Source organism: Varanus komodoensis, unplaced genomic scaffold (assembly GCF_004798865.1).
Source record: "Varanus komodoensis strain SLA01 unplaced genomic scaffold, ASM479886v1 scaffold84, whole genome shotgun sequence".
NCBI classification, from domain to species: Eukaryota; Metazoa; Chordata; class Lepidosauria; order Squamata; family Varanidae; genus Varanus; species Varanus komodoensis.
Window position 1 is genome coordinate 1,728,470 of NW_025336531.1, and position 27,336 is coordinate 1,755,805.

Sequence of the window (27,336 nt, forward strand, 5' to 3'; positions counted from 1 at the left end):
TTGGAGCTGATCCACTGAGCCACAGGCATGCCAGTGAAGAAAGGAAAGTGAAACACAACAAAAATGAGGAATGACACATACTAAATAACAGACACAAAAAAGGAAGGCTAACCCCAAGTAGGAGGCAGAAGGGAGAATCTGAGAGTCAGAAATTAGCTCTGAAAAATGAACACTCTGTTGCTCTTTGCAGCATGTGGAAGGGAACTGAGTAGGTTGGCAATCCCAACCTCCTGCTGCCTGTGCATGAGGCAGAAAATCTCTAGTTGATGTAAGCAGCAAGTGCCTCTCATCTTATCTAAAGTGTCAAAGGGTCTCTTCCTGTGTCTGTAACACCCAAAGGCTCAGAAGTCAAGAGAAAAGGGTGGGCGGACTGTATTGTCTCTTTCCATGACTTCCCCGCCTTGTAAGAAGGGTATCTCTTCCTGCTTCAGTCTGGTCCATAGGCCCCTTGCCTCTTCTTGCTGACCTTTACCCTCTGGTTCAATGTGGGCCCTTTCACTAAGAAAGCAGGATAGCTTTCTTTCTCCCTACTTTTTCTTTCTGACAGGTTGCAGGCTTTCTCCCAAATAGCCCAGCAGTACCAAAGGAGATCCTTCCACTTCCAAAGTGCCCATGTGGGGAAACAGGTGGAGCACTCAAATGATGGATGGGTCCAGCTGGTGGATGGCCTGCGGGCGCGGGCACTGTCACCTCCACAGCTGTGCACAGATGGCACAATCTCTCTCGGCCAGATTGGATTCGCCACTGCAGGCGGAGTTCACTAATGACACTTCGGCAGAACCTTCCCTGTAACAAACTGATTGGGTGGCTGAAACTGTCTGACTCCCCGTGACATCCACCCCAGCTTTAAGCCACAACTGACTGCTCATTCCTCAACACCTGGCAGCAGAGGCTGTCAAAGAAAATGGCCGCCGCAAGGACTTTCCCTCCTGCTGACTCCTTGACAGCCCTGGGCCTTTGTGCCACTTCACTGAGCAGAAAGTAGCTACTGGCAACAACTAGCAATGGCGTGGCAGTTTGCAGCTGTGTGTGTGGCTGGCCAGTCGTCTCAGATGCTGTAGGGTCAGGATACTGGTTCACGCAGGCAGCTCAAGGTCAGCATCAGGATTTTGGGGTAGTTTCCCTGCCTAGACATAGCAAAGCCTTTCCCAGCCTGGAACCCTTTAGATGTGCTGGACTACAGCCCCCATCACCCCCCAGGAGTGATGGCCTGACCCAGCAGGAGGGCAGCAGGTTAGGAAAGGCTGGCGCAGGTGGCACAAATCCCCAAGATGCTCGCAGCTGCAGACTGAGCGAAAGAAGGGAGGTGGGGCAGTGGTGGAGCTGGAACTGCTCCCCATTCAATGGGAAGGGAGACCTAAAGCTTGGAGAGCAGATGGACTGTGGGATGGGATTGAAGGAAAAGGAGCTGGAGTGGGCTGCATAGCCTGGGGTGAAGTGGGGGCTGCAAGTCAAAACTAAGACACACCGGCTAAATTTAATATGGAAGGAAAAAGCTCAGACCTTGGACAACAGGTGGCCCGTGGGATGGGATTGGAGGGTATTAGCAAATCTGGAGTGGGGTGCCCTGCAGTTGGAGCTCAAGGCTAAATGGCATTGCTGGAATCTGGAGCAGGTCTTGGAGCTGAACGCAACAGCAGGAGCCCAAGCTTTACGAGTAGCTGCCTTTTCTGTAGCATCTGCTGGTGACAGATGTGGTGCCTTCCCCAGAGCTTTGTGGACAGGCCTCTGCCGATGCCCTGGCAAGCCTGCATACATGACTACTGGAATGTGACCCTCCTTTCTGCAGTGCCTACCCGGAGCTATTTGTGCCTGCCAAATGAGCGTGCCGGACATCGCAACACCAGCTGGAGGAGGCAAAATGCTGCTAAGCGTGCCGGGCGAGAGCGGCACAAGGGATGCAGCAGGCAAGATTCTAAGGCTCCTCAGGAACCTGAATTTCAGCCCTGGCCTTGGAGCCTCCTACAAAACAAGGCAGCAGATTGTTGGCTTCCGCAAGCTACACACCCACCTGATACACAAAGTCCTCTCTCCATCCATCTGCTGGGACCATCAGGAGTTGGGGATTCAGCATCTGTTCCGCAGGGAGGTGTGAAAGTAACAGCTATGAGCATGCAGGCGGAACGGAGCAGGGACAAGCCTGGAGCCTGAGAGACGACTTGGTAACACAAAGAAGCTCAAGCAAAAGGCAGAGAGAGAGAGAGCACAAGACAGACCAAGTGACAAGAGCTGCATCACTCGACCTAATAAAATTCCCAACTCAGGATCTCAGTGTCTTGCCTTCTTTCCCCATTAGCCTAGTTTGCTACCACAGAATCGAGCGCAGATGCTAGAATCTATGCTTGCTGGCTTTGTATTAGCAAACGGCTCACACGGCTACACAGGCAATATTTTAAAGAATTACCAGTGCAGGTTTATTTTTGGCATTGCATTTATAAATCAATTATCTCTAACATTTCATCAGGCTGTTAGAAGCAGAAGAGATGAGTTCTTGCTCTGCAGGTGGCCCTGTGTGGAAGCCACCCCCAACAAAACCACAACTCAGGGGCAGTTCCTCTCCCCGAACCATGGGTTCCCCGCCAGGATGACTCCTTTGGGTCCAGTTTTTCAGCAGGATTCGGGGCTGCTTCACCTCTGTCTCTTCCTGCCTTTTCCTTGGCCTGCCCACGTTTGCACAAGCACAGAAAAACCTGGATGGTGTTAGCAGAAGCCACCTAGGCATTGTTCGAATCACGTTCGAGATGTTCTCCCCATAGGTGTGTGTCTGTGGGGTGGAGGTCCTCCGGACTGCCACCGTCCCTCACCTTGGGTGATGTTGACTAGGGCTGATGGGAGCTGCAGTCCGACATCCTGTTGGGGGGGACACACGTTTCCCTCCCTGGTAGAAGGTGTCCATACACAAACACGGGTCAAACACTTGCACTATACACATCCCAGGGCGTTGGGATTGGATGCTGCTCCCAGCTGAAGGCCAAACTAGAGGTGAATTTTGATGTGTAAATAGCAGCCAGGAGGAACCTGGAGCCACCTCGCCACAGCAGGGCGGGAGGGGTGCTAGCAGTCTCTCTCCTCTTCCCATGTTCTGAGAAAAAATGCTTCCCCAAGCGGCTATTTGCAGTGCAAGTGGAACCGCCCGGGATGCCAAAAGGCAGGCAGCAGCTTCAACGAGGCGACAGACTCACCGGAGGAAGGCCCAGCGCTCCGCTTGCTCCGCTTGCTCCCCCTGCCCCCACCTCGCAGCCTCTCTGGTTTCCCTGTAGCTGCCACTGGCATTGAAGTTGTGGCGCCCATTTTTGGTTTTGGCGTAATTCATACGACCTCTGGTTTCACCTTTCAGCCGTGCCCTACACTCAAAGTAAACACCAATTTCCTGCCACAAATGGTCAGCGCCCAATTCTCTGGCCACTGGAGCTCCCCCGTGGCCCTCTGTGGGACTTCTGCACAGGGGAATCCATAGAAGTGAGTGAGCCGTCCTTAATGCCACATGAATGCTTGGAGTCTGTGTCTTTGCTCTTCTTGAGGAGAGTGGAATGGCCAGCAAGGAAGCCTCTAGAACTGCCAACAAAAGAAAGAGAGGATATTGAAAAAAAAAGCCCTCATCAACAACTGTTAGCCAGTTAATTATCTGATGTCAGCAACATCTTCAGTAATTCAATGAAGGCGTGATCTAGAGATTATTGACAGCAGCAGTTTCTCTAGCAAGTTTCTGCATTCATAGGTGGCTGTGGGAATCCTAAGGGAAAGAGAAGTTGTAGTTCACGGTAAGTGCCACTAACTTCAGTGACCTTTCTTCTTTGTCAACATGCACAGCCTTGGACTAAAACAGTCCTAATTGCTGCCACCAGCATCCCTGCCTTCCTCAGAAAAGGGGAGGCCAGTCTGGCAGCCCTGTAGATCTCCGTATATTTAGAAACCCTGAAATGGCTTCCTCAGTTCCTGAAATCAGAACAATCAAGGTGCTATCTAGAGACAAAAAATATTTCTTGGATTAGATTCAGACTCAGTCTGGATCGATTGCACTGGCACAAGTAGACTGTCCCATTCCATCCTCCCCAAGGCAGCTCCTCCAGCCCCAAGGGGATCCTGAGGAGCTGTGGCACTGGAGGTGGGGATGAAGAAAGAGGCAACTCCCAAAAATCAGGTGAAGGGAACCTCCATGATGGAGCCTTTGATTCCTCCAAAGGTTCCCCCCTCCCCAGGGCAGATCTTGGCTAGAATGGGCTTTCTGCTAGAAGAGTGTAAGTTGCCTGGTGTCCAAGGAGGGACGGAAGGGACGTGGTGTCGTGGGGACGAGTCTGAAGAACTGGCAGCTGCCTAGCTCTGACACTTCGCCATTAGCCTTGCTGATAACCAAGGCAGGCGGAAGCATAAGGGCATAAGCAGAGCCCTGCTGGATTAGACCAAGAGTCCATCTAGCTCAGCATGCTGTCCACACAATGCCCATGGGAAGCCCACAAGCAGCTGCACTCTCCTGCGCAAGTTCTCCAGCAACCTGGGCACAGACAAGTTTCCTCTGTATTGGAGGGACGAGCATACAGTAGAGCCATCAGGACTGGTAGCCCAGCAGTAGCGTTCTACTTCACAAATTTGTCCAATCCCCACCCAAGTTGGTGGCCATCCCTACAACTTGCCCTAGCGAAGTCCATAGTTTAACAATGTGCAACAGGTGGGCATCAAAACAGCTTGTGCCTCTGAGAACAGAATGGCATGCAAGTGTGATGACTCAAGCTAGAATATGTCAAAAAGGTATACGAATCTGGGAAGCTATGATTTGTGGGGACCTTTCCTGAATTAAGAATGGGATTGCCAACACTCTTTCCATGGTTTGAAGATCAGACAAAATCAGAGCATTGTGAAAAATTTGCACAGGTCAACCTTGTAGCCTAGTGAACGCTTCCAGTGAATGCTGTCTGTACATGTGTGCATAGAGAAGTTAGTAATCTAGTGTAATTAGCCTGAAGGCAACAGGGCAAATGTCATGCACTCCTTATCAAGCTTTTGTAATTATTAATTATTTCCAAAGTAGCTTTGGAATCCTGGGTCTAAGGGGACACAACCACAACTGTACTCCTCATGCTGGCAGATAAAGGAGGATGGAGGGTTGTGGGTTGGAGAAAAGGCAGAACCACTGGTCAGAGATGGGAGGCATGAGGGATGGTAGGGCATGAAAGCCATGCCTTTGGAAAACCAGCAGTGTGCCCTGGGTCTAGATTCTTCTCCAAGCAGGACACTGGACTGGAGAAGACTTTGGAACCGGCATGGAGGAGATGGTGCTGAAAGCCAAGCCCCTGAATGAGGCAGAAGCTTCCACCCACCAGCCCTCAAGAAAAGTAGGAGGATGATTTGTCTGCTAGGCAGAGACCACTCTCTGTGTGGCCCATAATCCCCTTCCCTATCATCTCACCTTGAGGTCAACATGAAAAGTCTTTGGCTCCTCTGCCTCCGAAGCTGGCTGAAATCTCGCCTGTTCTCTGTCAGGATTATGGTCCCTGTTGTAAGGGTCCCAATCAGAAAGCCAATTTCAAGGGACTGAGTAAAAGTACCTCCTGAATGCTCATTATCTTTGGGTCTTTAATTTGCCCAGAAAAAATGCAATAAATAAAAATGAATGAACGCATGCATCAATAAATAAATAGCACTTGTGCAATATGGATGGAAGTGGCCAGGAAATTAAGGAGTGCTCTACTCAGAGCTGAAAGGGAAGAAGAAAGAGGGCAAAACGGGTTAAAAAAAAAAGGGCAGGAATGAACCGCAAGGAGGTTGGGGTTTGGACTGGAGGCCTGGGGGGGGGGGTAAGCAGTGTCACACACTGCTCCCCTTCCACCATTTCCAAGTCAAATGCTGGCCCACCCAGGGGCCACACCCAGCCTTCCCTGATCCACTAAATTCCACCTCCTGAAGGAACCTGTTTCACCTCACTGCATGGCTGGACCAGCTCTGGCCTTAAACTGAAGCAAGGGAGATGAGTTTCCAGGAGCAACACACCATGGATGTTTCTGAGGTGACTCTGGATGTCTCCCAGCATAGACAACACTGCCAAAGCAATGCACAGGAACTGCCAGAGCTGCCCACAATTCTAGAAGGTACTTATTTGGATCCACAGTTCTGTATTTCCAAGATGGCTGCTGGTGTGTTTGTTCACAGAAGCTCCAAATCCGCTGTCACCTTCCCAGTGCAAAGGTGACAACGTTCTTGTCATGTCCAAGGAAACCATGTGGTTGGCAGAGAACATCCAGTGCAACAAGGCGCTCGTCCTGGAATAGCTGCTCGTGGGGGTCCACGTGGGCCCTGCTGATGCTTTATCTTTGCTGAGCGTCACCCTGGCTGTCCCTTTAATGCCATTACTGAAGAGCATTAGAAAAAGATTGCCTGAAGGGGACGCCTGGCCATCCAACCACCCACACACCTACCTCTCTGGCTGAGGTGAGGTGGCAGAGGCCGCCTCCGAGCGCTTCCGGATGTATCCTCTGGATCGTATGTCCGCCTGGAATCAAAGCAAAGAGCAGAATCAGGCAGAGAGCCTCTTTAGGATGCCTGTGGTCATTTCTAGGGAGCCTGGAGGAATAAAGCAATCAGGCTCTGACCATGGCCCAAATCCTGGCCCCACCTACATTTGGGCCAATCGCAAAGCAGTTCTCAGCCTGACAGGTGCGAAGGAGAACTGAGGATTACATCTCATCTCCATTCATGCATAAGAAGTCTGTCTGGACAGACCCAGCATTCTTTTCCCATTATGGACAACCTGATGCCCCACCAGGAAGTCCAGAAGTAGAAAGCAAGAGCATCCTTCCAAGCTGGCTTGAGTATTTAAGCAGTCAGTGACATCCTTGCCCTTCCACTATGCTGAGGGCCACCTTTTGCAGAGCAGCGAGGCCAAGCCAAGGAACTAAATCACAGCAGCACAGGAAGCTGTCTTTAGGCCCAACATGTAATTTTCAATCCATTTATGATCTATGAACATAAATCAGCCTTCCCCAACTTGATGCCCACCAGATATGCTCGATTGTACCTCCCAGTAGGGCCACTGGATCATTTAGTGAAGACTGAAACTGAAGATGCGAGGTCCCCGGACTGGACTGGACTGGACTGCAGTGCCGGGCAAAGCATTTCAGCCACCCACCACCTCCACTGAGTCCCTGTGCTGACTTTGAAAAATTACTCTGCAAAATGGGTTGAGCAGCTTGTTGTCCTCCAAATGCTTTGGACGACAACTTCCATTAATTCTCACCCTTGGCCATGCTGGCTAGGCCTGCTGGGGGTTGTAGGCCCCAGCTTCGTGGGGGACCATCCATCCCTGCTGTCCAGTGACATGCACCTTGTCCTTTCATGTCCAGATCACCAAGGGCTGCTTGCTCTGGCTGGCAGCAGCTCTCCAAGGTCTGAGGCGGGTGGCCTTCTGCCGCACCACCAGCCACCCCCTCGTCTTTAAACTAAAGATGTGGTGAGCGGCTCTGGGGCGTTCTGCATGCCAAGCATGTTCTCTGTCGCTGAGTTATGATTCCTCCCTAATTTGTTCCTCGATTCAAGGAGAGATACATTATGAGTAACTTTGAGAACCCATCTTGTATTTCTCTTCTTTAAGGGTTGGAGAAATTTCCCTAAGGAGATGCAAGCCGTTGCCAAGCGAAGAATGAGATTTTGCCTGACCTTCCTAGCCCAGCATGCATGCCTCGGCGTGTGCATCTTTCCTAGCGCAGAAAGCAACCGTGCCAAATTACAGCATTTGGAGCCACCTCAGCAGAGTGACACAGGCAGCTTTGTGCCACCGAAATGGTTGAGGCGACTGAGAACACTGACAGCCCATGGAACAAATAGTCCGATGGGTGTTGCAACTTAGAGTCTGTTGGGAAGTATTCACCAAATTCTGTGGTGGCTCCACCAGAGGTAGAATGGACCCCCACCCCACCAGGTCTGAGTGCAGTTTAGACCCTGAGGCTGGACGATGGGATGTGCCAAGGCTCAGGAGTGCCCACTATGGCTCACATAATCCAGCCCAGGCTCTCCCCGACTTGGCCAGTGTCATCTGGGGAGGATCTGACTTCCAGCTGCACAGTTAGCAGTAGGGCCCCAGGATGTGTGGCTTCCACAGCGCACTCTGGGCCCCCAACCTGCTGAAGACTGCATGACGCATACTAGGCTTTCCTGCACTAGTTGACAGCATAAAAGAAGCAGGGAAGGCTCAGTTTATATTGTACAATTCTGACAGGCATCCCCATACACTCCACCACAACAGGGGATAGGACACTCTCCCAAGTACCCAGTTTCAGAATCCGTCAGGCTTCCAAAATACTGCCGAACAATCAGACTCGCGCTCACAGGGCCAATCCCGAATTCACTTCCGGTTTCATAATTGCCCAGCAAAGCTCCTGCTGCCCTTCTAACCCACATAAGCAGAAGACAAGCCGATGGCCCATCCAGCGCAGCACTCGGCTCACACAGTGGCAAGCCAGCTGCCTGCAGGGTCCGTCAAGCAGGATGGGCACAAGGGCTCCTTCTGCACAAGCTGGTGCATGTAGGCACGCCGCCTCTGCTGCAGCTGGGAGCACACGGCCAGCCAGGCTGGTCCCACGGAGGGCCTTCTCCTCCAATCCCTTTTAAGAACCTTCCAAATTGCTGGTCATTCACCACTGTTTCCTGCAGCAGCGAATTCTGCAGTTTAACTATAGCAGGCATGAAGAAGCACTTCCTTTTACCTGCCCTCAGTCTCCCTCCCACCCATCGGTTTCATGGGTTCCCGAGTTCCAGTACTGTAGGAGAGGGAGAAAAAAATCTCCCTGCATCCCACTTTCTCCATACCATGCAAAATGTTAAACTCCTCTGTCATGTCTCTCTCTACTTGCCTTTTTTCTAAGCTAAACAATCTCAGTTATTGTAACTGCTCCTCACAAGGGAGTTGTGCCAACCGCTTCATCATTTTTGTTGCCCTTCTCTGCACTTTTCCCAACTCAATAATGTTCTTTTTCAGGCACGGTGACCAGAAGTGTACTCGGTATTCTGCGTGTGGTGGCAGCAAAGGTTTGTGTAAGGGGAGTATGTTCTTGGCAGTTCTATCTGGAATTCCTTTCCTAATGATGCCTGACTGGAGCTTGCCTTTTGCGCTGCAGCTGCGCACTGGGGCCAAGATTTTGATCAAGGGTCCACTGCTACTCCAAGATCCCTTCTTGATCAGTCACTGGTAGCTCAGATCCCATCAACGGATACTTGAAATTGGGATTTTTTTGTCCCAAGAAGCATTACTTTACATCGAGCTGCTATTCTGATGCCTATTCTTCAGCATAGAGAGAGGCCTTCAGAACTCCCACAATCCCTTTTGATTTTAACACCCCAAACAGTTTGGTGTCCTCAGCAAATCTGGCCACCTTGCCACTCACTCCTTATTCCAGATCATTTAGAACAGGTTGAAAAGCTCAGGTCCCAGTAAAGGACCCTGTGGGACTCCACTGGGAACGTCTCTATTGGGAGAAATGGCCATTTATCCCCATCCCTGTTTTCCATTCTTTAACCAGTTACTGAGCCATGGGAGGACACCCCCCCACCCTTATTCCATGACTGCTTAGTTTGCTCAGGAGCCTTTGGTGAGGGACTTCGTTAAAAACCTTTTGGAAGCCCAAGTAAGCAAGGTCTACCGATCACCCCTGTCCGCACGCTTGCTGACACACTCAAAAAACTGTAATAGATTAGTGAGACTGACAGTCCACTTCCCTTGCAGAAACTGGTCTGTCTGTGGACACCCGATAGACTTCCATGCTGTCATCTGTTAAATGTCCATGACTGCTCCATGATATTGCAAGACAGCCATCAAATCTAAAGTATTTTTTAGCCTACTATGTACAGAAGTCTTGATGAGGATTTATTTGATGTGGAATTCATCCATCTTACATAACTCTTCACCCAACACAAAGGATTCTGAGTAGCACAAAAGTCTGCACACACCTACAACAGCAGAAAGCAGGCCCCTACCTGTTTTGTATGCCTATCTTTTGTTGCTAAGGTAAGGGTATTTGAAAATTTACAAGAGTTCACTATGACAGACCTCCAGGATCCTTGTCCTACAAAATTAGTCTCCATCCTTTCGCTTTGTAACAACAGACCTGGGAAGGCAAGAGCTGTGTTTAGTGACATCCAGATGGCTCAAGCAAGCAAGCTGTGTTATAAGCTACTGTGGGAGCTGAAATCCACCTCCTGTCCTGAAAAAAGGGCCCTCCAGCAATTCTGGGTGAAAACGAAACAAAGAATAGCTTTCAGAAGGCCTGCTTCATTGCAGGTGTTTCTCTTATCTATAAATGATCCGTTTCTTAAACTCAGCTGACAAATAGTGCTGCCTGTTTGACAAAAGAGAGGGCTTTGTGATTAATTTCATGACTAGGGGATTTCAGATCCTGGTTGCTCATTCTGCTTCATTACTGGGGAATTTCAATACATTCCAGTACATTTCAAACAAACCTGGGATGGGTCATATTCACACCTAGTGTCCCTAGGAACACATTCTCTGCAGCATTAACTTTCCCATTATTGGGGGGGGGGATGGAAAAGAGGGTGGGGAGGGAGGCGGTACCCCCACATCAAGTTGAGCTCATGAATCGTTAAGCGTCCTCTTAGTCTGCAAAACACCTTGCAAGTCCTCGCTCCTAATACTGTGCTAAGAGACAGCTTAACCCAGCTTATTAAACCAAGAGGCTAATCAATAAGATGGATCATGTTGCCTTAATAATCCCCCAGATCACATCTATTTTTGGAACAGACTAGCAGCAGCATTAGGGGCTGGAGGTTATGCCCGGTGTATTTTGGGAAGAGATGGGAACATCTGCCTGGCAATGGTGGACAATCAGGTTTGGATCGTGGGGTTTGGAGATTCCTTTGCCACAGCACCTGAAAGTGCTTGCAGCTTTTCTATTTTAATTCTGCTGCTGAAAACAAGAAGTTTCTCTCCCACTCCTTTGCGTAGACTTTCTCCTCAGTAACAGTTAGGGTGGTAGGGAAGCCGGGCTGCTTCAGCCAGTACTAAAGGGTTGCGAAATCTGGGGCATGCTGCAACAAAGCAACAGAGGGCAATGCAGCAAAGCAGAGAGAATTCTGCACTTGCATTGGGATGCACTTCACTAAGGGCTGGTTCACACCTGCACGAGCAACCGTTGGTTACCTGAGGACTCATAGCCGCAAGCATGAACCTTTTCTACAAAGAAGCACCACGTCTGAGATGATGTTAGACAATATTTGCTTTCCCTTTCTTTGATGTGTGATCTGTTCCAGCTTATTTGCCGTTGCTGCAGTCATTAAGCAATGAACACGCGTGCATATGGGAACCAGCCCTAAATCAAGAAAACACCCCCTCTTCTCCGTACATGCAGCATAAACCGTGATTTCAGAGTTGAGTGATTCACTCCAATCGTTTTGATCAGTGGTGGTAGTGAGGAGAGCGCAAACACTCGTAAATATTTGATTGGTAATGCACTGACCAAAGCTCACAGTGTCCGAACACGCTTGGGTCGCTGTGACCCCATGGGCTGCCAAACAGTCTTCTTGCTTCTAGGTTGGTTTCACTGCATTCTGCCATCGCTCCTGCAATCGGACAGCTCAAGGTTTTTCTATTTAAAGTAAGCACTCCCTCAAGAGAACCGTTTTCGAGACTGCAAAGAACCGAAGCCCGAGTTGGGAAACAGGAGGGGAATGAACATGCGAACACTGCATTCATGGTTGGAAGGGGGAAGTGTGGCAACTCGGTCCCCAGGAGGCCACCCCCCCCCTCCTGGCCCCAGTCTGCTTTTCCAGCCCCCAGCCAGTTGGTGGGGCCCGTCTTTTGTGCCATCCCACTGACTGTAAAACGCAGGCACCTCAGGTCTGTTTGCTGGCAGGAAGAGCGTGAAGCTGCCTTGTCCTGGTGTTTTTGCGCCTGCCCTCTTTGTTTTTGCCCTCAGACCCCCACCCCAGAATGCAAGCCTCCCCTGAGAGCTTCTCTGATGTGGCATTCAGCTGCCACCCCTGCCTTAGAGCCATGTGGGCCAGTGACCCTGTGGGGCCTGCAAGCCTCCTGAAGCGCAGCAGGACTGCCCGGCCCTTGGAGAGATGTCGGCAGGCGGCTTAACATGGATGGAAGGCTCAAAGTGGCTCACCAGTGATTCAAAAGTGCATCCTTGCAGCTTTCATGGCTGAGCACCCAGCGCGGCATCTCCTTTCACAAAATCGCAGGCAGGGGAGAAGTTACTCTGCCAGAACTTCTCCCTGTCACACACCTCCCTGGCCAAGCCTGATGTGTCCACATTTCAGGCTAGAGGCTGCCCTTGCCCAAAGCAAAGAAAGGTGGCCTAGTGCTGCCACCTGCTGGCTGGATCCTGCACTGGAGGCCTCTGCAATTCCTGGCTGAGCGCTAGCATACACAGGAGATCATCAGCACTGCAGTCAAGGCCGGGGCTGACAGCCTTGTGAGTGATGCCGCTCAAGAGCCAACCAGGCAGCACAGAGCATCTCCTTGGAACGACAGCTGGCAAGGCGCCCCCACACACTGAGTGCGAAAAGAAGCCACGGAGGGGGGCGACTTAGTCAGGGCTGCAATTTACAGCCCGGTCCCATGCACACCCACGCAAAGGAAGCCCCGCCAGATTCGGTGGGCTTCCTCCAATGTAAATGTGTAGACGAGCACAGCCTTGATCCACTCCTTGCGCTGCATGTCTCACCGTTCAGCCTCGCAGACATGCATGTTTCCCAGGACCGGCCGCTAGCATTGTGTGGTGGCATCAACACACACTCTGGGGACACAGAGCCAGGCCACCCAGATACAGTGTTTGACTGGGAGAATTTCATACAGTGACCACAGGGGTGGGGAGCAAGAGGAGCATCAGGCCTGCCCCCCTGCGATTGCTCTCCTCAATGCAGGCGCGCGATTGATGAAAAAATGGTAGCAGGAAAATCGACCCAGGGAAAGCTGCAGCTGTTGTACCAAATCTTAACTATCCTGCATTCTCATCAAAGAAGAATGTCCCTTGGGAAGGAAGCCTCATGTTTTCTTAGGAAGAGCATCACTTATGAGAAAGTGGCTAATAAGACTGGTGTGAAAGCAAGCCCAAAGCAGTTTCTAGCAAACAAAGGCTGGTATTGCAAGCTCAACAAAACAAAACACACAATCTGTTTGGAAAGGAGGAGAGAGAGACAGCACGGTGCAGTCGCTAGAGTGGCATTTTCCAACCAGGTGCTCTCCAGAGGTTTTGGGTTTCAACCTCTATCAGCCTGCTTGGCTAATGGTTATGAAAGCTGGGAGTTGTAGTTCAGTACGTATGGAGGGCACCAAGCTGGGGAAAGTTGGACTGGAGTGTTGAGCCAGGAAGAGAAGGAGCTGTGTCTGTGAAGCTTGTGGCTCCATCACAGCATTTTGGCTTCACCTGCTTCACAGAGCCAAGGGGAAGGTGAACAGGGAAAACAGCACATGGGTCAGCCTGGGCTTCCTGAAGCAGGTTCCCTCAGGGCGCTGCCTTCCAGATGTACCGGACTACAATTCCCCGCGCTAGGCATGTTGGGTGGGGATGATGTGAACTGTAGTCCCAATGCATCTGTTAAGGGGGGGGGCAGGCCAGAGGAGCCTGTGTCAGGCAGCAAATGAACTATCTACACTGAGCCTGTAAAATGCAGTGACCAGAGTGGCGGTGTGGCTGACGCGCAGTCTTGCATTCCCATGCAGGTGCACGTGCCACCAGATCTCCTTGGCTCAGCAGGCAAAAAGCAGGTCATTTTTCCTATGATAAGGGTGAAAGAGCCCCCCAGAAAAGGAGCTTCCTAATGGGCCGCCATATCCTGACCTGGCCTACTTTAGTGCTCCTTGCAGAGCTATGTCATCTCTTCCGGACCACAAAGGGGTCCTCTTCCTTTGCACATTGGGAAACACTTCCTAGGCCGAGCCCAGGAGAGCAGGTTCAGGAAAAACAAAACCGAGCCCCTTCTCACCCATCGTTTCACTCCCTTGTAAAATCCACTCCTGCTGCAGCAAAGGCCCAAAGAGCTTCCTTTTCCTCTTAAGGATGAGACAAACGCACTTCATGGGTAAGGACAGTTCCGTGCAGAGCAAGGCCAAGGGTGTGAAAGGTGGACAGTGAAGAAAGCGGACAGGAAGGACACGATGTGTTCCAAAAATGGTGCTGCAGGTGAGCTTTGCAAATACCCTGGACTGACGGAAAAACAAGTGAGTGGGTCTTAGATTATATCGAGCCAGAGCTTCCCCTAGAAGCAAAAATGACAAAACTGAGGCTGTCATAATTTGCGCACATTGTGAGAAGGCAAGACTCCCTGGAGTTGACCATAATTACAGGGCAAGTTGAAAGTGCAAGAGGAAGGCCAAACATGAGATGGATCGTTTCTGTAAACAAAGCCACAGCATGGAGTTCACAAGAGCTGAGCAGGGCTGTCAAGGGAAGGACATTCCATTCAAAGAGTCGCCGTAAGTCAGGGGCAGCTTGACAGCACATAACAACAGAACTAGACTATTTTTTCTAATAGTCAAAAATAAAAAAAAATAAAAAGGGTGGGGAGAGAAAAAAAAAGGACTAGACAAATGCACAGAGCAAATGGGCCTGGACCCTTGGCTTGAAGGTACCAGCATCCCCGTTCTTGTTTATACCTGCCGGATGGGCTCAGGAATCCGGAACTTGCTGCAGGAATGGACCAGTCGCACAGCGGATGAAAGACTCATTTTGTGGCCCACAGAGACATATACAGGTTTGGTGCTCTTGGCACAGCTGCGCAAGGCCTGGTAGGAACCAGAGATTGTCTGCATTACTTTGAATCCAGAGCAAATGCCAAATGTTTGATTGACAGAGGCACAAAAGAGGGGGAGTGAGAGAGGGAAACACTGGCTTGCCAGTTTTGCTTACAACACTATACAGGAGAATGTTGCAGGCAAGTGTATGTGTGTTGGGGGGATATCGTGGCGCTTGATGTTTCTTGGGATCTGTAGAAGTGGGTGCTTCTAGGACAAATATGAGCAACCTGCAGCCACTCTCCATGTGGCCCTCTGCAGCCTTGGAAAGCCTACCCAGTTGAACGATCATCGACCATCAGCTGGACAGTGGGAAAAGGCAGTGGTTCTGGTAGCAGTGGTCTTGATGGGGCTGCTGGTGGAGAGATGCTTTAAGCATGTAATTCTGATGCAGCTGAGTTCGTCCCTAACAGTGATGCGGGAAAGGCTCATGGCCACAGAGAAACAGTAGCCTGGACTGGGCTTGTGAATGCGGAGAGGCTTTAACCCCTTCCCCCTTCACAGTGATCTTGGTGCTTTAGGGCGCAAATCTCCCTTCTGCACTGAGCACAAATGAAACTACACTTCAAACCAGGATTGCTGGGGTGGGGACAGTCTTTACACTCCTTAGTCCACAATTCCACCCTTAAACTCAGTAGGTAGGCAGGAAAAGTTTAAGCTTCTGCATCCCTGGACACTGAGGTGTGGGCACACACGCATACGTGCGTGAGTGATGCATGCTCTTTTCTCTTCTGGCTACTGCAGCACTTGGCCTGAAATAGGTGGTTCAGCATGCTTTCTCCAGAGCCCCTCTCCCCTGGGGTGGGATATGGCAGCGCCTCTTTCTCTGGAGGCAAGAAATGCTTCTGCAGTACAGCTTTCTGCAATGTGGCATTACTGTCCATTACAGAGGAAACGCTTGTACTGAGCAGCAGAACCCAGATCCGGCCAACGTATCGCTCAGTGGAGGATAGCGTGCAAGCTGGGGTCAAGCAGTCTGCTCCGGCTCACTTTTGCCAGTGACTTGCTGTTTCCCACTCCTCCCAAAAGGTATGCCGTGTCCACCAGTGGCCCTGCTGATGCTCCTCCTCCTCGATGTCACCATCTCCGCACCTGACCTCTTCAAGCATGCAAGCAGTGATGTGACTATACTGGTGCAAATGCTACATTTCCTCTCCTGCAACAATACTTACCATACCCAAGATTCTCCCTGAACTGCTTGACAGAGCAAAGGTATTTCCTCCTTTCTGAAGGGCACGGATCTAGAATAAGAGGAAAGAGATTTCTTATGACTGAAACAAGCTAGAACAGATGAAGCTGGTCTGATCAATCTCAGGCGAGTTCCTACAGCTCCCCCGACAGGAAGACATGGGATCACACTAGCCAGAGCTTTTCTTGGCCACTGTCACTTCGGTCCTGCTGAGCTGTACTCCAGTTTCCAAATAAAAAGCCTGAGACTGGATTCAGATTCAGGAATAGTATGGATTTTTCACATATGTACCCCAACCTCTTTTGTAAAACAAATGCACATGTATGAATATGCATGCCATGAGGCAAGACTGCATTGTCCCATGGTGGAAAATGCAAGGTGGCCCCTACATGACACATGAATCTGCTTACAGCAGGCCCACACGGGACACTGTATCGCCATCACTCCCCTTTTAAAGTGCTTCCTCCTAATGGAAAAATGCTGGAATGGCAACTGCAATGAAGGAAGCCAGTAACACACAAAATGTGTGTTCAGAATTCTTACTCTGGACTTACTTGTTCCTTGTGAACGTCATCATTGGTCAGACCCTCAACCTGCAGAAGTTTTTTGGCTACACCAATACAGGGCAGACCTGTGAGTATGCCAAGATGGCAAGCGATGCCAAAACCTGCCAAAGGAGAAATAGAAAAGGAGCAGGCTGAAGGCAAGGGAGCTTCTGGATTTGTTCTGGAGGGAGAATCCAGAGCCAATTGATAAGGTCACGAGATCCAAGCTGACAAAGAAAGGGTGAAATATGCTGGAAGGAGCCAGATGCTCACGGTTGCACAGATCTACATGAGAAGTTGTGCCATCTCCACCGGTGGTCCACCTGCTCTTGCTGTTCCTCCTCGATGTTAGTGCCTCTTTGCCTGCCCACTTCACACACGCCAGTAGCAAAGCGACTGCACTGGTGCAAAAATTGTCCAGCATCTTTTCAGACTAGCCTTTCTAAATGCAGGCAAGCTCCAGAAGTGTTGGAACACAGTCTAATCCTTTCCCACGGGAAATTAAGCTACAATGAAAACCTCCAAGGGGCAAATAAAAGTAAATACAAATATCACTGGAGAAACAACCCAACGAAGCACCGCCTTTTACTTCTTTGTGTACATGAAAGTGGGAGGGACACTGCCCCGTATCGCTGCACTGAAGTGGGTTGCAGGAGTTGGCTGTGCTGGGGACTGGAGTCAAGCGACTTGCTCCCGAATCTGCCTCGAGTTGTGCCAGGCACTTGACTTGGGAGCACTGAGTGACTCGACTCGACCCAGGATTTCTACTGTTTTTATGACTGAGCCACTCCAGGGCGTATCACCCACATCTGATGTGCGGCTGGAAAACTTGGAGCAATCTTGGGGGAAGGCATCTGTGATGGGCTGGAAGGCCGGCATGAACACAGCAGAGGTGGAGGGAAGGCAGGGAGGGAGTTTCGAGGGGGCAGGGGCAGGTTAGCGGGGAGGGGTTGCAATGGGAAGGCTTCAGCTCTTCTTTTTGGCAAGGGGGAGTCGCTGGGAGGGAGGTACTGGGGTGGGGCTATTGGGGTTGCCATATAGGGGGAATGCTTCAGCTCTTTTTTGGCACATGCTGCTCTCCAAGGTGGGAAGTACAAGAGTGCTTCTCCTGCCTGCTGCCTCTGCTCTCTTCCCGCATGTTTCCAGGGAGGAAAGAACAGCAACCTCAATAAATTGCTGGGGGTGGGGGTGTCTCCAAAAGTGGAGGTGCACTATACACCCTGCTAAGCCACTGCATCACTTACAATCATCCAGAGATTGCTGCTTTTGCTGCCTATAGTATCAGGCATTGTTCAGGGCAGACTCCAGAACACTTGGATCAATATCAGCCAGGTTTTTTTAGCCAGGGTGTTTTTTTTGGGGGGGGGGCTGAAGGCCTGCATTTTGGGGTGATATACAATGAAGATGAAACCAGTGCACTCAAACAAAAGGTTGTATCTGAACTTCACCAGTGCTGCACCAGGCTTAATCAGAATCAACTGAGGTCTCAGTCTTCAACCACTGAAGGAAGTAACCCAGAAAGAAATCCGGTGTTTCCACTCTTTTTGCTCATTCTAAACCAAATACTGGAAATAACTTACTCTACCAAGTTGATTTTGTGCAAAGATGCATTTTATAGTAACCCTGTTGTAACTCAAAGTACTGAGTGTGGTCTGATTAACATGCTGGGGTTTTGGGGAAATCATTGCAAAGGGCTACAATTACTAACTGCAGCAGCTCTGAGTGTGTTTACGGTTCCAGCCAGCTCAGCACCAGCCAAGCAGGTGGTTAGTGAAGGTGGGATCATTATGAGACCTCACTGTACCAGGCAGGGGGCCAATTGTGTCAAGAAAATATTTCTTCTAAAATGCAATCTTGATACATTTGAATAACAGTGCCAGGCTGAGGGCCAATCATGTAACCCTCCCCCCCCCCCAGTTTTTCTAAATTGCTATCTTGATAAATTCAAGTAACAGCACAGCTTTATTTAAATAAAACATGCTTGAAGCAAAGGACTTCAGTGCATCACTGAGAGAAGTGCAGATGGGAGCACGGGGGTGGGGGGTTACAACTTTCCCACCCGCAAACATACACGCCATCAGCAGCTCCCTTTTTCTGTTAGAGTTGGCTCTTGAGACTTGAGAAACTTGGCTCAAAAATGTCTTCAGTGACTTCAGACTTGACTTGAACTTGAGATGGAGTAAGGGACCTGAACACATCTCTGGAAATTGGGAAACTTCAGCTAGGCATGGTTTTTGCATTCTGCTGCTTCTCGGTGGGGTGCGCTTTCACAGACTCATAGAGTTGAAAGGGGCCAGAAGGCCGTCAGGTCCAACATCCTGCTCAGTGCAGGGCTCACAGTTCAGCCATCCCTCTCAGATGGCTGTCCAGGTGCATCTTGAATGCCTCCAATATGGGAGAGCCCACAACCTCCCTTGGTAATTCCACTGTCAGGAAACAGTTGGGAAATGTTGAGCCCCTTATTCCATGTCCTGTACTCTGGGATGATCGAGAAGAGATCCTGCCCTTTCTCTTTGTAACAGCCTTTCAAATACTCATGGAGTGCCATCAAATCTCCCCTCAGTTTTTCCTTCTCAAGGCCTAACATGCCCAGTGCTTCCTATCTCTCCTCATGGGGCTTTCTTTCCAATCCCTGGATCATCCCTGTTGCCCTCCTCTGAACTCTTTCCAGCTTGTCTGCGTCTTTCTTAAAGTGTGGTGCCCTGAGCTGGACACAGTGCTCCAGATGAGGCCTACCCAGTGCTGAGTAAAGGGGAACTAGTACTTCACATGATTTGGATGCTCCTATTCATGCAACCTAGCATAGCATTTGCCCTTGTTGCAGCCACATCACACTGTTGACTCACATTCAGTTTATGATGTACAGCAATTCCAAGATCCTTCTCACTTGCAGTATTGTTGAGCCAGGTATTCCCCATCTTGTGATGATGCATTTGGTTTCTTTTTCTTAAGTGCAGAACTTGGCATTTGTCCCTTTTGAATTTCATTCTGTTGTTTTCAGCCCAGTGCGCCAACCCATCAAGATCACCTTGAATATTCTTTCTGCTTTCCAAGCTGTTAGCTATCGCACCCAGTTTTGTGTCATCTGCAGATTTGATTATCATTCCTGCACCTCCCCATCCAAATCATTAATGGAAATGTTGAGCAGCATGTGCCCAGGACTGAACCCTGCGGTACCCACTAGTTACCTCCCACCACCTTGAGGAGGTGCCATGGATGAGCACTCTCTGATTCCAATTTTGTAGCCAACCGTGGATGCACCTGATCGTTGTTCCATCTAGCCCACTTTTAGCTGGTTTGCTAATCAGGATATCATGGGGCACTTTGTCAGAAGCTTTGCTGAAGTCAAGATAGATTGTGTCCACAGCATTCCCACAGTCCAGCAGGGAGGTTACTGAATCAAAAATGAAATCGGATTAGTCTGGCAGGATTTGTTCCTCAAAATCCACACTGCCTTCTAGCAATCACTGCATTGTTTTCAAGGTGTCTGCAGACTCACTGCTTTATAATCTGCTCCAGAATTTTTTGGTGGGATGAGTGTGCTTTGTGTACCGGCCCTTCCCTAAGCCTGGCCAACTCCCCTTTTTCTCTGTCTGGGTGGATATGGAGATTAGGAGCAGAAGGAGAGAGCAAATAACTGAGCAACTGACCAAGTAGCTCTGCAGAAGCTGGATCAAGCACTGCTGGCTCCCCACAGTGGCTCCTCCAGAACTGCTGGGCAGGATTATAAGCCCATCAAAGAAAATGTGATTGTTACTAGATCGCAATGAGAATTCAGGAGTCTTACCTCTGTGATGAAGTATGCCATTTCCATCTACAAGAAGCACCTAAGAGAGCCACAAAGGGACACATAAGTTATAGGAGATACATGGCAGGAGGCCTTTATGATAACAGAGCATGTGTTTGTGCATCTCTGTGTGAGAGTATTTATTGTTACGTGCAACAAGTTGTCTCCAATTCACGGTGACCTTTGTGTCTTGAAGAAGCAGTCACTCCCCAATAAGTATTTTGTTCCGGTACATCCTGGCATTTAAATGGACTGAATGGTCATGATTACCACTTGATGTATGCAAGATACTCAACACTGTGAAGCTGCAGAATATTTTTACTGGGGCACAAAAGTGAAGTAAGCAACAACAAACTGGCGCTTGTTGGTTGCAAAGTATTGATTCCCCCTTGCTGCGACATGCCTTAAGAAGCTCTGGTGCAGCCCACTGCTTCCAGAACTCATGTTTTGTAGGGTGTTGCATGGATTCCACCTGTGTGCAATTCCAGCACCACGTGATCTCACAGTAAATGCATCTGCTCTTGGAAGGCCCCAGAGTTTGTTGGATGGCATAAGCAGACAAACAGCATCATAGAGACCATGGTGCTATCAAAGCAGCTCTGGATAAAGTTATGCAGAAGCACTAATCAGGGTTAGGCCATAAGACAATATCCCAAGCTATGACGCAGAGTGCCAGTAAATCCGTGATTACAAAATGGAAAGACCATGGCTCAGCTGTGACTCTGGCCAAAGAAGGCTGCCCACCAAAACTGGATGACTGGGTTAGGAGGACTTGATTGATTGATTGATTGATTGATTGCATTTGTATGCCACCCCATAGCCAAAGGCTCTCTGGATGGCTCACAGTATGCAATATAAATATATTTATAATACAGATAAAAATAAATAATAAAAAACAAAACCATAAAACATAGTAAAATTAAAATACATTATAAATACAACCATATAAATAGGAAACAGGAGAAAAATAAGCACAATATAACCAACAACAACCACCACCAATAAAACAGTAAACAATAAAATAGTACACCAGCAGCAAACGAATAATCCAATCTAAAAACGGATACTGAATTTAAAAAGAACAGTAGCCAGAGAAGCAACCAAGAGATCAAGGATAACTCTGAAGGAGCTGGAGAGGTTTGCAGCTGAGATAGAAGAGGCTGTTCATAGGACAGCCATCATCCTATGTTCCAGAAATCTGGGCTCTGTGGAAGAACGGTGAGAAGAAAGCCACTGCTAAAACAAACCATATCAAAGCCTGTTCTGGAGGTTGCGAAAAGATATGTGGGAGAAGCAGCAAACATGTGGGGGGAAAGGTTCTTGGGTCTCATAAGAACAAATGTGTGAAGGTCTTATGAGACAAACATTTCTGCAAAATAGTATGTGTGGCACAAAGTCAACAGTGCTCATTGCCCTGAGAACACTTGCCTCACTTGCCAATGGCAGCATCTATAAAAGTTCTGTAAAATTATTCAGGCATTTTCAAAGCGTAATATCAATTTAGTAGTGTAAGATATTCCAACCAAAGCCTAAAACAAAAACACACTAGGGCAAACTAAATGCAACAGACTAAAAACAGCAGCTGCAAACCCTGATTTTCATATGCATTTATGCAAGCTTACCGACATACATTTAAATGAATACATTTACACACACCTCCACTAATGTAAAGCAGAAGTTATCAATGGACACCGAGTATCTAGGAAAGACAGACAGACAGATGTTCTCAGTGGAAAGTACAGATGAAGCAGAAGGGAAAAACAGCTACTGATGCTTATATGAAACTGCCACATTCACAGGCTGGATGCCACTGAATATTGTCACTGGGAAGCACAAGGAGGAGATGGCTTTTCCTTCAAACCCTGTTCTTGAGCTTCCCATGGGGGCACCTGGTTCGCAGCTGCAGGACTCAGGATGTTGGGCTAGCTGGACCCTTGGCCTAAGCCAGCAGGACTCCTCTTAGGTTCTTATGCAAAAGAAAAGTATCACACCTGAGGCCTGAGGGCAGGCTCTTTTTCCTCTAGTCGTTGCACTGCTTCCACAAGAAAAGAAACTTCTCGGAAGGCTAGGAAACCCGCCACATAGGGGGCATGCACATCCACCATGCGGCTGTCTTCATACAGCACCTTAGAAGGAGGGCGAATGCATAGTGAATGAATTTCCTGCAGCGTAATAGGAAAGCAACATTTGCAACTTCATCCAGGTTACGATTAAGGAAGCTTTGTACTTTTCCTTTGTCTGCCGAGTTGCTCTTTGAGATCTTCCTCAAAGCTGAAACTTCTAACACCTGCCAGCTCAGTTTGACCCATCAGCCTTGTGAATATATAAGCAGGTTTTGGCAGCAAATACCCAAAGTCAGATGCATCTTGATTCCCAAATGTAGCAGACAATAGATCACATTTTGGTTTTCTTGCAACTAAAGTAGTACTAAAATATGCACATTCTTCAATGTCTCAAATGCCTTGGCTTCAACTGACAAAAGTAATGAAAACCAACAAAAAGTACATTTACTTCCAGAATGTTAAATAAAAAGATGTTTGCAAGTTGCAGAGGGTAAGTTTTCAGCCTTAGTGACATTTGCCAGCTTATGCCTTCTGGAAAGCAGTCAAGAGTTACTATGGCAAAACCTATCTAGAGATGCTAGAAGTTTACATGTAGAATGGATAAAGAACTTTTTTCTCTTTTGATAGTTTCTGTCAAGTACATGTAAATTACTATCTTGTGAGGAGAAAAATCGCACTGATAATACACAAGTGCACTGCATACAGAATTCAAAACAATGGGAAGCATATCAACATACCTCACTATCTTGGATTTCCTACAAATGGAAAAAGGCAGATACAACTGACAAATAAGCTTTTGAAAATGCTGCATATGTTTTAGAGTCAGAGAATACTGACTTGATGGAGGGCATTTTCAAGAAACAGAAAAGTACACCTTCTAAAAGGACAGGTAGTAGCACTGACCCTAGCCATAGGATGTTTAATTTGGGACAGATCCTAAAAATGACCATTATCTCTTGTCAACATGCCCTTGAAACATTGTCAAACCTATATGCTCAGCCTATAAAGCCTAGTATGAAAACATAGCAGCTGGGGATCACCAAACTGAAGTTATCCACCCAGCACTTAAAAGCACAAGGATATTTGGCTTCATAAAGCTCAAAGATTCCCTGTTGCTTCCTCAACACTCTCCAGGAGAAAATGCCCCAGCTGCAGAACAACTACCTTGAGGTCCGGGTAGCTGAGCACCACGAGTGATGCACAGGCACTGGTGTCGTCTCCTTTGACATAAGACAGGTCCACTCCTCCAACTCTTTCCAGTCCAGCAAAAGAGGGGTTGCTCTGCCACTCCTCTGTGTCTTCTTCAATCAGATCTGCTTTCAGCTGGGCTTGATCACTAAGACATACAACAGAGTTAAGTGGAATCTGCCTACTTCCAGAACTATAACAGGCTCAGGACAAGAACTTGTTTTTCCCAGACAGAGCAAAATCTGGATGGGCAGAAAAAACGTCATCCACAGTATGGACACTTATCCCATTACTGCCTCCAATAAGCAGGTTTTGCAGGTCTTGGTTATGTTTCAAAACTGCTAAAACCTGCAAGAGATGACTATGGGACAATTTGCACCAAAGCCAAGGACGCTTCTACCATACAATAATATTTGTTTTTAAAGAAAACCCACCAACATCCATCTCCACAGTAATATTATGTGTGATCTCTGCTGGCCAACAAAGCTTATGAAACTAATTCATTTTGTGTATGTCAACAGCTGTAACTTTCCACAAATACAAGGACACATCCCTCAAGTGAATTAAGGTCATCATATAAAGGAGTGTGTGTGTGCTGTGGGGGTAGTGTGGCTTGCTTTTAGCTGTTCCACATGTTAATATGCTTTAACTGAAATGGTAAGCAAAGCAGTTAAGGCCAAACCACTCCACTTTTGAAACTAAATTCATCCTTTTCATTGTGAAAAGCATTGCTTCCTGGAACTACTTCTCAAGGTTTCTACCAGTTTCATTGGCCTTGCAAAGTTATGTTCATTCTCCTTATCAGACTCTGGGGAACTTGGGGGGGGGGGGGGGGGGGAGAGAACAGACCAAGCTATTTACAAGAAGAGTGGCATTTGCTCTAGGTATTAGGTAACCCTCTCTCCTACATAACATTCATATGTCGAACCATCCAAGCACAGCAAAACCAAACACTTCGTGGCAAGGTTTGTCAGAAAAGGCAAGCTGCCATGTTGCAGACATAAGGTTTATTTAGCCAAGCACAGCATGAGGCATGAGCTGAGCAATCTTATGCCCATTTGCTTGTGAGTAAGCCCCACTGAAGTTCTGGACAGGAATGGATGGAATGGCATTACAGGTGCAGGTTGCTTACTGTGCAGCAAAGATATGCTAAGGCTGAAATCCAAAGTGTACTCAGCAAGATTCACTTTTGAGTAAACATGCTCAGAACTGCTGCTTTCTAGACCTCTTGTTCCTTAAGGCAGGAAGGAGTTTTGTTTCTGCTCTCACAGTACAACTAGGCAATTTCAGGACCCTGGGCTTAATGATCCTATGGGGTCCTCTGAGACCACCAGTCTCCCCACTCTAGGCTTTAAATTGATACTTCGTTCCTGATACATGAGAGCAAGCACATGAACAGCAAAAACTCTTGCCAACCCTGATAAAAGAGAAGTACTCAGAGCACGTGCAGTTCTGCATTTTTTAAATCATCAGAGGCCCAGCACTACCAGGACTGTTTTGCTTTTTGTGCTAAGCACTGAAACAGAACAGAGTTCGCTTCTGTCGTTGTGATCCTAAAAACCTGTACTTGCAAATAAGAACCGTTTAGATGGGGAAAATGATACTATGTTTTACAGTAAAAATGAGTACCCTGTCGGTAACCACGCACATACCGATCAGTTGCTCCCGCACTCCAAAACATAACAAGGCGGGAAGGCTGCATGGGGCAGCGTCAGCCCTCGCCGGACCAGGCGCTGAGGCGAGGCCTGTTCGCTTCTGTCCCCATTTCCGGCTGCTCTCTAGCTGGTCATTGAGTCCAGCGCAGGGACCAGACTACAGCATCACTGCCTCCTTGATTGGCTCCTGCCCCCCCTAGCCTTAAAGTTCCTTGAGAAACTGCAACCGACCCTAAGAAACTACGGGTGCACCACTCTTTGCCCGCTCAAAAGGACGGACTCGCAGCGGAGCACAGAACTTGAGGCACAACAGAAAGATCTTGGCGGCTTGCTGGGGGCCAAGTCCGCGGAAACTGCGCAGTGCTTGCAAGCGAACGGAGATGGAGCAACCATCGCAACAGAAAGTGGCGGGCGGTCGCGAGAGCACGAAATATGCCGCTCACAGCCGGATCCCAAACCTCCACGCATAGCTCTTAACTATGAAACCTCTCTCTTACGGCGTACATGCACCCAGTAGATGGCGGACGCGAGAACCGTGACTGAAGTCACAGCCAAAGAAATACAAATCCCACAGACCCCAGCGGCAGGAAGAGCCTCTGACACAGAAAGAGAGGCTCTTTTTCTCCCCCCCACCCCCAGCCAGCTCCCGTTTAACGGAAATCTTGGACCTCCCGTTTGCATTTTACCGCTCCCAGGAGCGCAAAGTGTCCTCTGGCAGTTGCACCTCCCTTTCTGGTCGGCTCGCCATTGCACTTGGGTTCTGATTTCCTTCTTCCTGCGTTGTCGCTGTATCAACAGTCCCCGCCCCTTCCCTACTACCGATTTAGGATGGCGCGGCATTTCTTGGGTGGTCTTTGAAGGGCACTCCCAGCAGACCCCAGCCAATCATGCAACTGGGGGATGCTGCGAGTTGTAGGGATTTATTCCCTCGTTTACCAGTGCTTAGGGATGCATCCTAAGAATACCACTTACTGGTATCGAAGGGCGATGAACACATAGGTTAAAAGTGAGCACATGTTAGAACTCTAACTTTGGGAGGTGACATCCCTAGTTTAACGCAGCTTGGTTGGATGGGTGGCAATTGTTGTTTTTGCCAGTCCTGAAGTTGCAGCTGACCCATTGCGACCCCATGGACAACATTCCTCCAGGCCTTCCTGTCCTCCACCATCCCCCAGAGTCCAGTTAAGCTCACACCATCTGCTTCAGTGACTCCATCCAGCCACCTCATCCTCTGCCGTCCCCTTCTTTTGCCCTCTATTGTTCCCAGCATTAGGCTCTTCTCCAGTGAGTCCTTCCTTCTCATTAGGTGGCGAAACTATTTGAGTTTCATCTTCAGTATCTGGCTTTCTAAAGAGCACTCAGGGTTGATCTCTATGACTGACTGGTTTGATCGCCTTGCAGTCCAAGGGACTTGCAGGAGACTCCTCCAGCACCACAATTCAAAGGCCTCAATTCTTCAATGCTCAGCCTTCCTTATGGTCCAGCTTTCACAGCCTTTCATCACAACTGGGAAAACCATAGCCTTGACTATACGCACTTTTGTTGGCAGGGTGATGTCTCTGCTTTTTAGTATGCTGTCTAGATTGGCCATAGCTTTCCTCCCAAGGAGCAAGCGTCTCAGCTGCAGTCACTGCAGGGATCTTGGAGCCCAAGAAAATAAAATCTGTCATTGCCTCTATTTCTTCCTCATCTGTTTGCCAGAAACTGATGAGACTGGATGCCATGATCTTAGTTTTCTTAATGTTGAGTTTCAAGCCAACTTTTGCGCTCTCCTCCTTCACCTGCATCAAGAGGCTCTTCACTTTCTGCCATTAGAGTGGTATCATCTGCATATCTGAGGTTGTTGATATTTCTCCCAGCAATCTTAATTCCAACTGGTGATTCATCTAGCCCCACCTTTCTCATGATGTGCTCTGCATATAAATAGGGAGGGCGACAGTATACAGCCTTGTCAAACTCCTTCCCCAGTTTTGAACCAATCAGTGGTTCCATGTCCAGTCCTCACTGTTGCTTCTTCACCCGCATATAGGTTTCTCAAGAGACAAATAAGATGGTCTGGTACTCCCATCTCTTTAAGAACTTGCCACAATTTGTAGTGATCCACACAATCAAAGGCTTTAGCATAGTCAATGAAGATGTTTTTCTGGAACTCCCTAGCTTTCTCCATGA

The 27,336-nt window shown here is 48.7% G+C and overlaps 1 protein-coding gene across 3 annotated transcripts; it reads right to left on the reverse strand.

Moving 5' to 3' along the window:
* Positions 1 to 2,394: 2,394 nt before the first annotated feature.
* On the reverse strand, positions 2,395 to 25,997 carry ENDOV (endonuclease V). 3 transcript variants are annotated; one of them, XM_044416922.1, is made up of 9 exons: positions 25,854 to 25,997; positions 23,489 to 23,660; positions 22,253 to 22,387; positions 20,262 to 20,301; positions 16,484 to 16,596; positions 15,913 to 15,981; positions 14,603 to 14,731; positions 6,411 to 6,484; positions 2,395 to 3,555 (listed from the first exon to the last, which is right to left on the reverse strand). In XM_044416922.1, the coding sequence occupies exons 1-9, from the start codon at positions 25,913 to 25,915 to the stop codon at positions 3,384 to 3,386; spliced, it is 966 nt and encodes a 321-aa protein (XP_044272857.1). In that variant the 5' UTR covers positions 25,916 to 25,997; the 3' UTR covers positions 2,395 to 3,383. The 3 variants fall into 3 exon arrangements, with proteins under 3 accessions (XP_044272857.1, XP_044272858.1, XP_044272859.1); XM_044416923.1 differs by lacking the exon at positions 25,854 to 25,997 and adding an exon at positions 25,165 to 25,806; XM_044416924.1 differs by lacking the exon at positions 22,253 to 22,387.
* Between the last annotated feature and the right edge of the window lie 1,339 nt (positions 25,998 to 27,336).

Bases quoted from the DNA above. Each gene is read 5' to 3' on its own strand.
- ENDOV (XM_044416922.1), bottom strand. From the start codon at position 25,915: ATGGCGAGCCGACCAGAAAGGGAGGTGCAACTGCCAGAGGACACTTTG. The intron at 16,597-20,261 runs GTAAGACTCCTG...CTCCTTTGGCAG, and splicing joins TGGCATACTTCATCACAGAG to GTTTTGGCATCGCTTGCCAT. The intron at 14,732-15,912 runs GTAAGTATTGTT...GGTTCCTACCAG, and splicing joins CAGGGAGAATCTTGGGTATG to GCCTTGCGCAGCTGTGCCAA.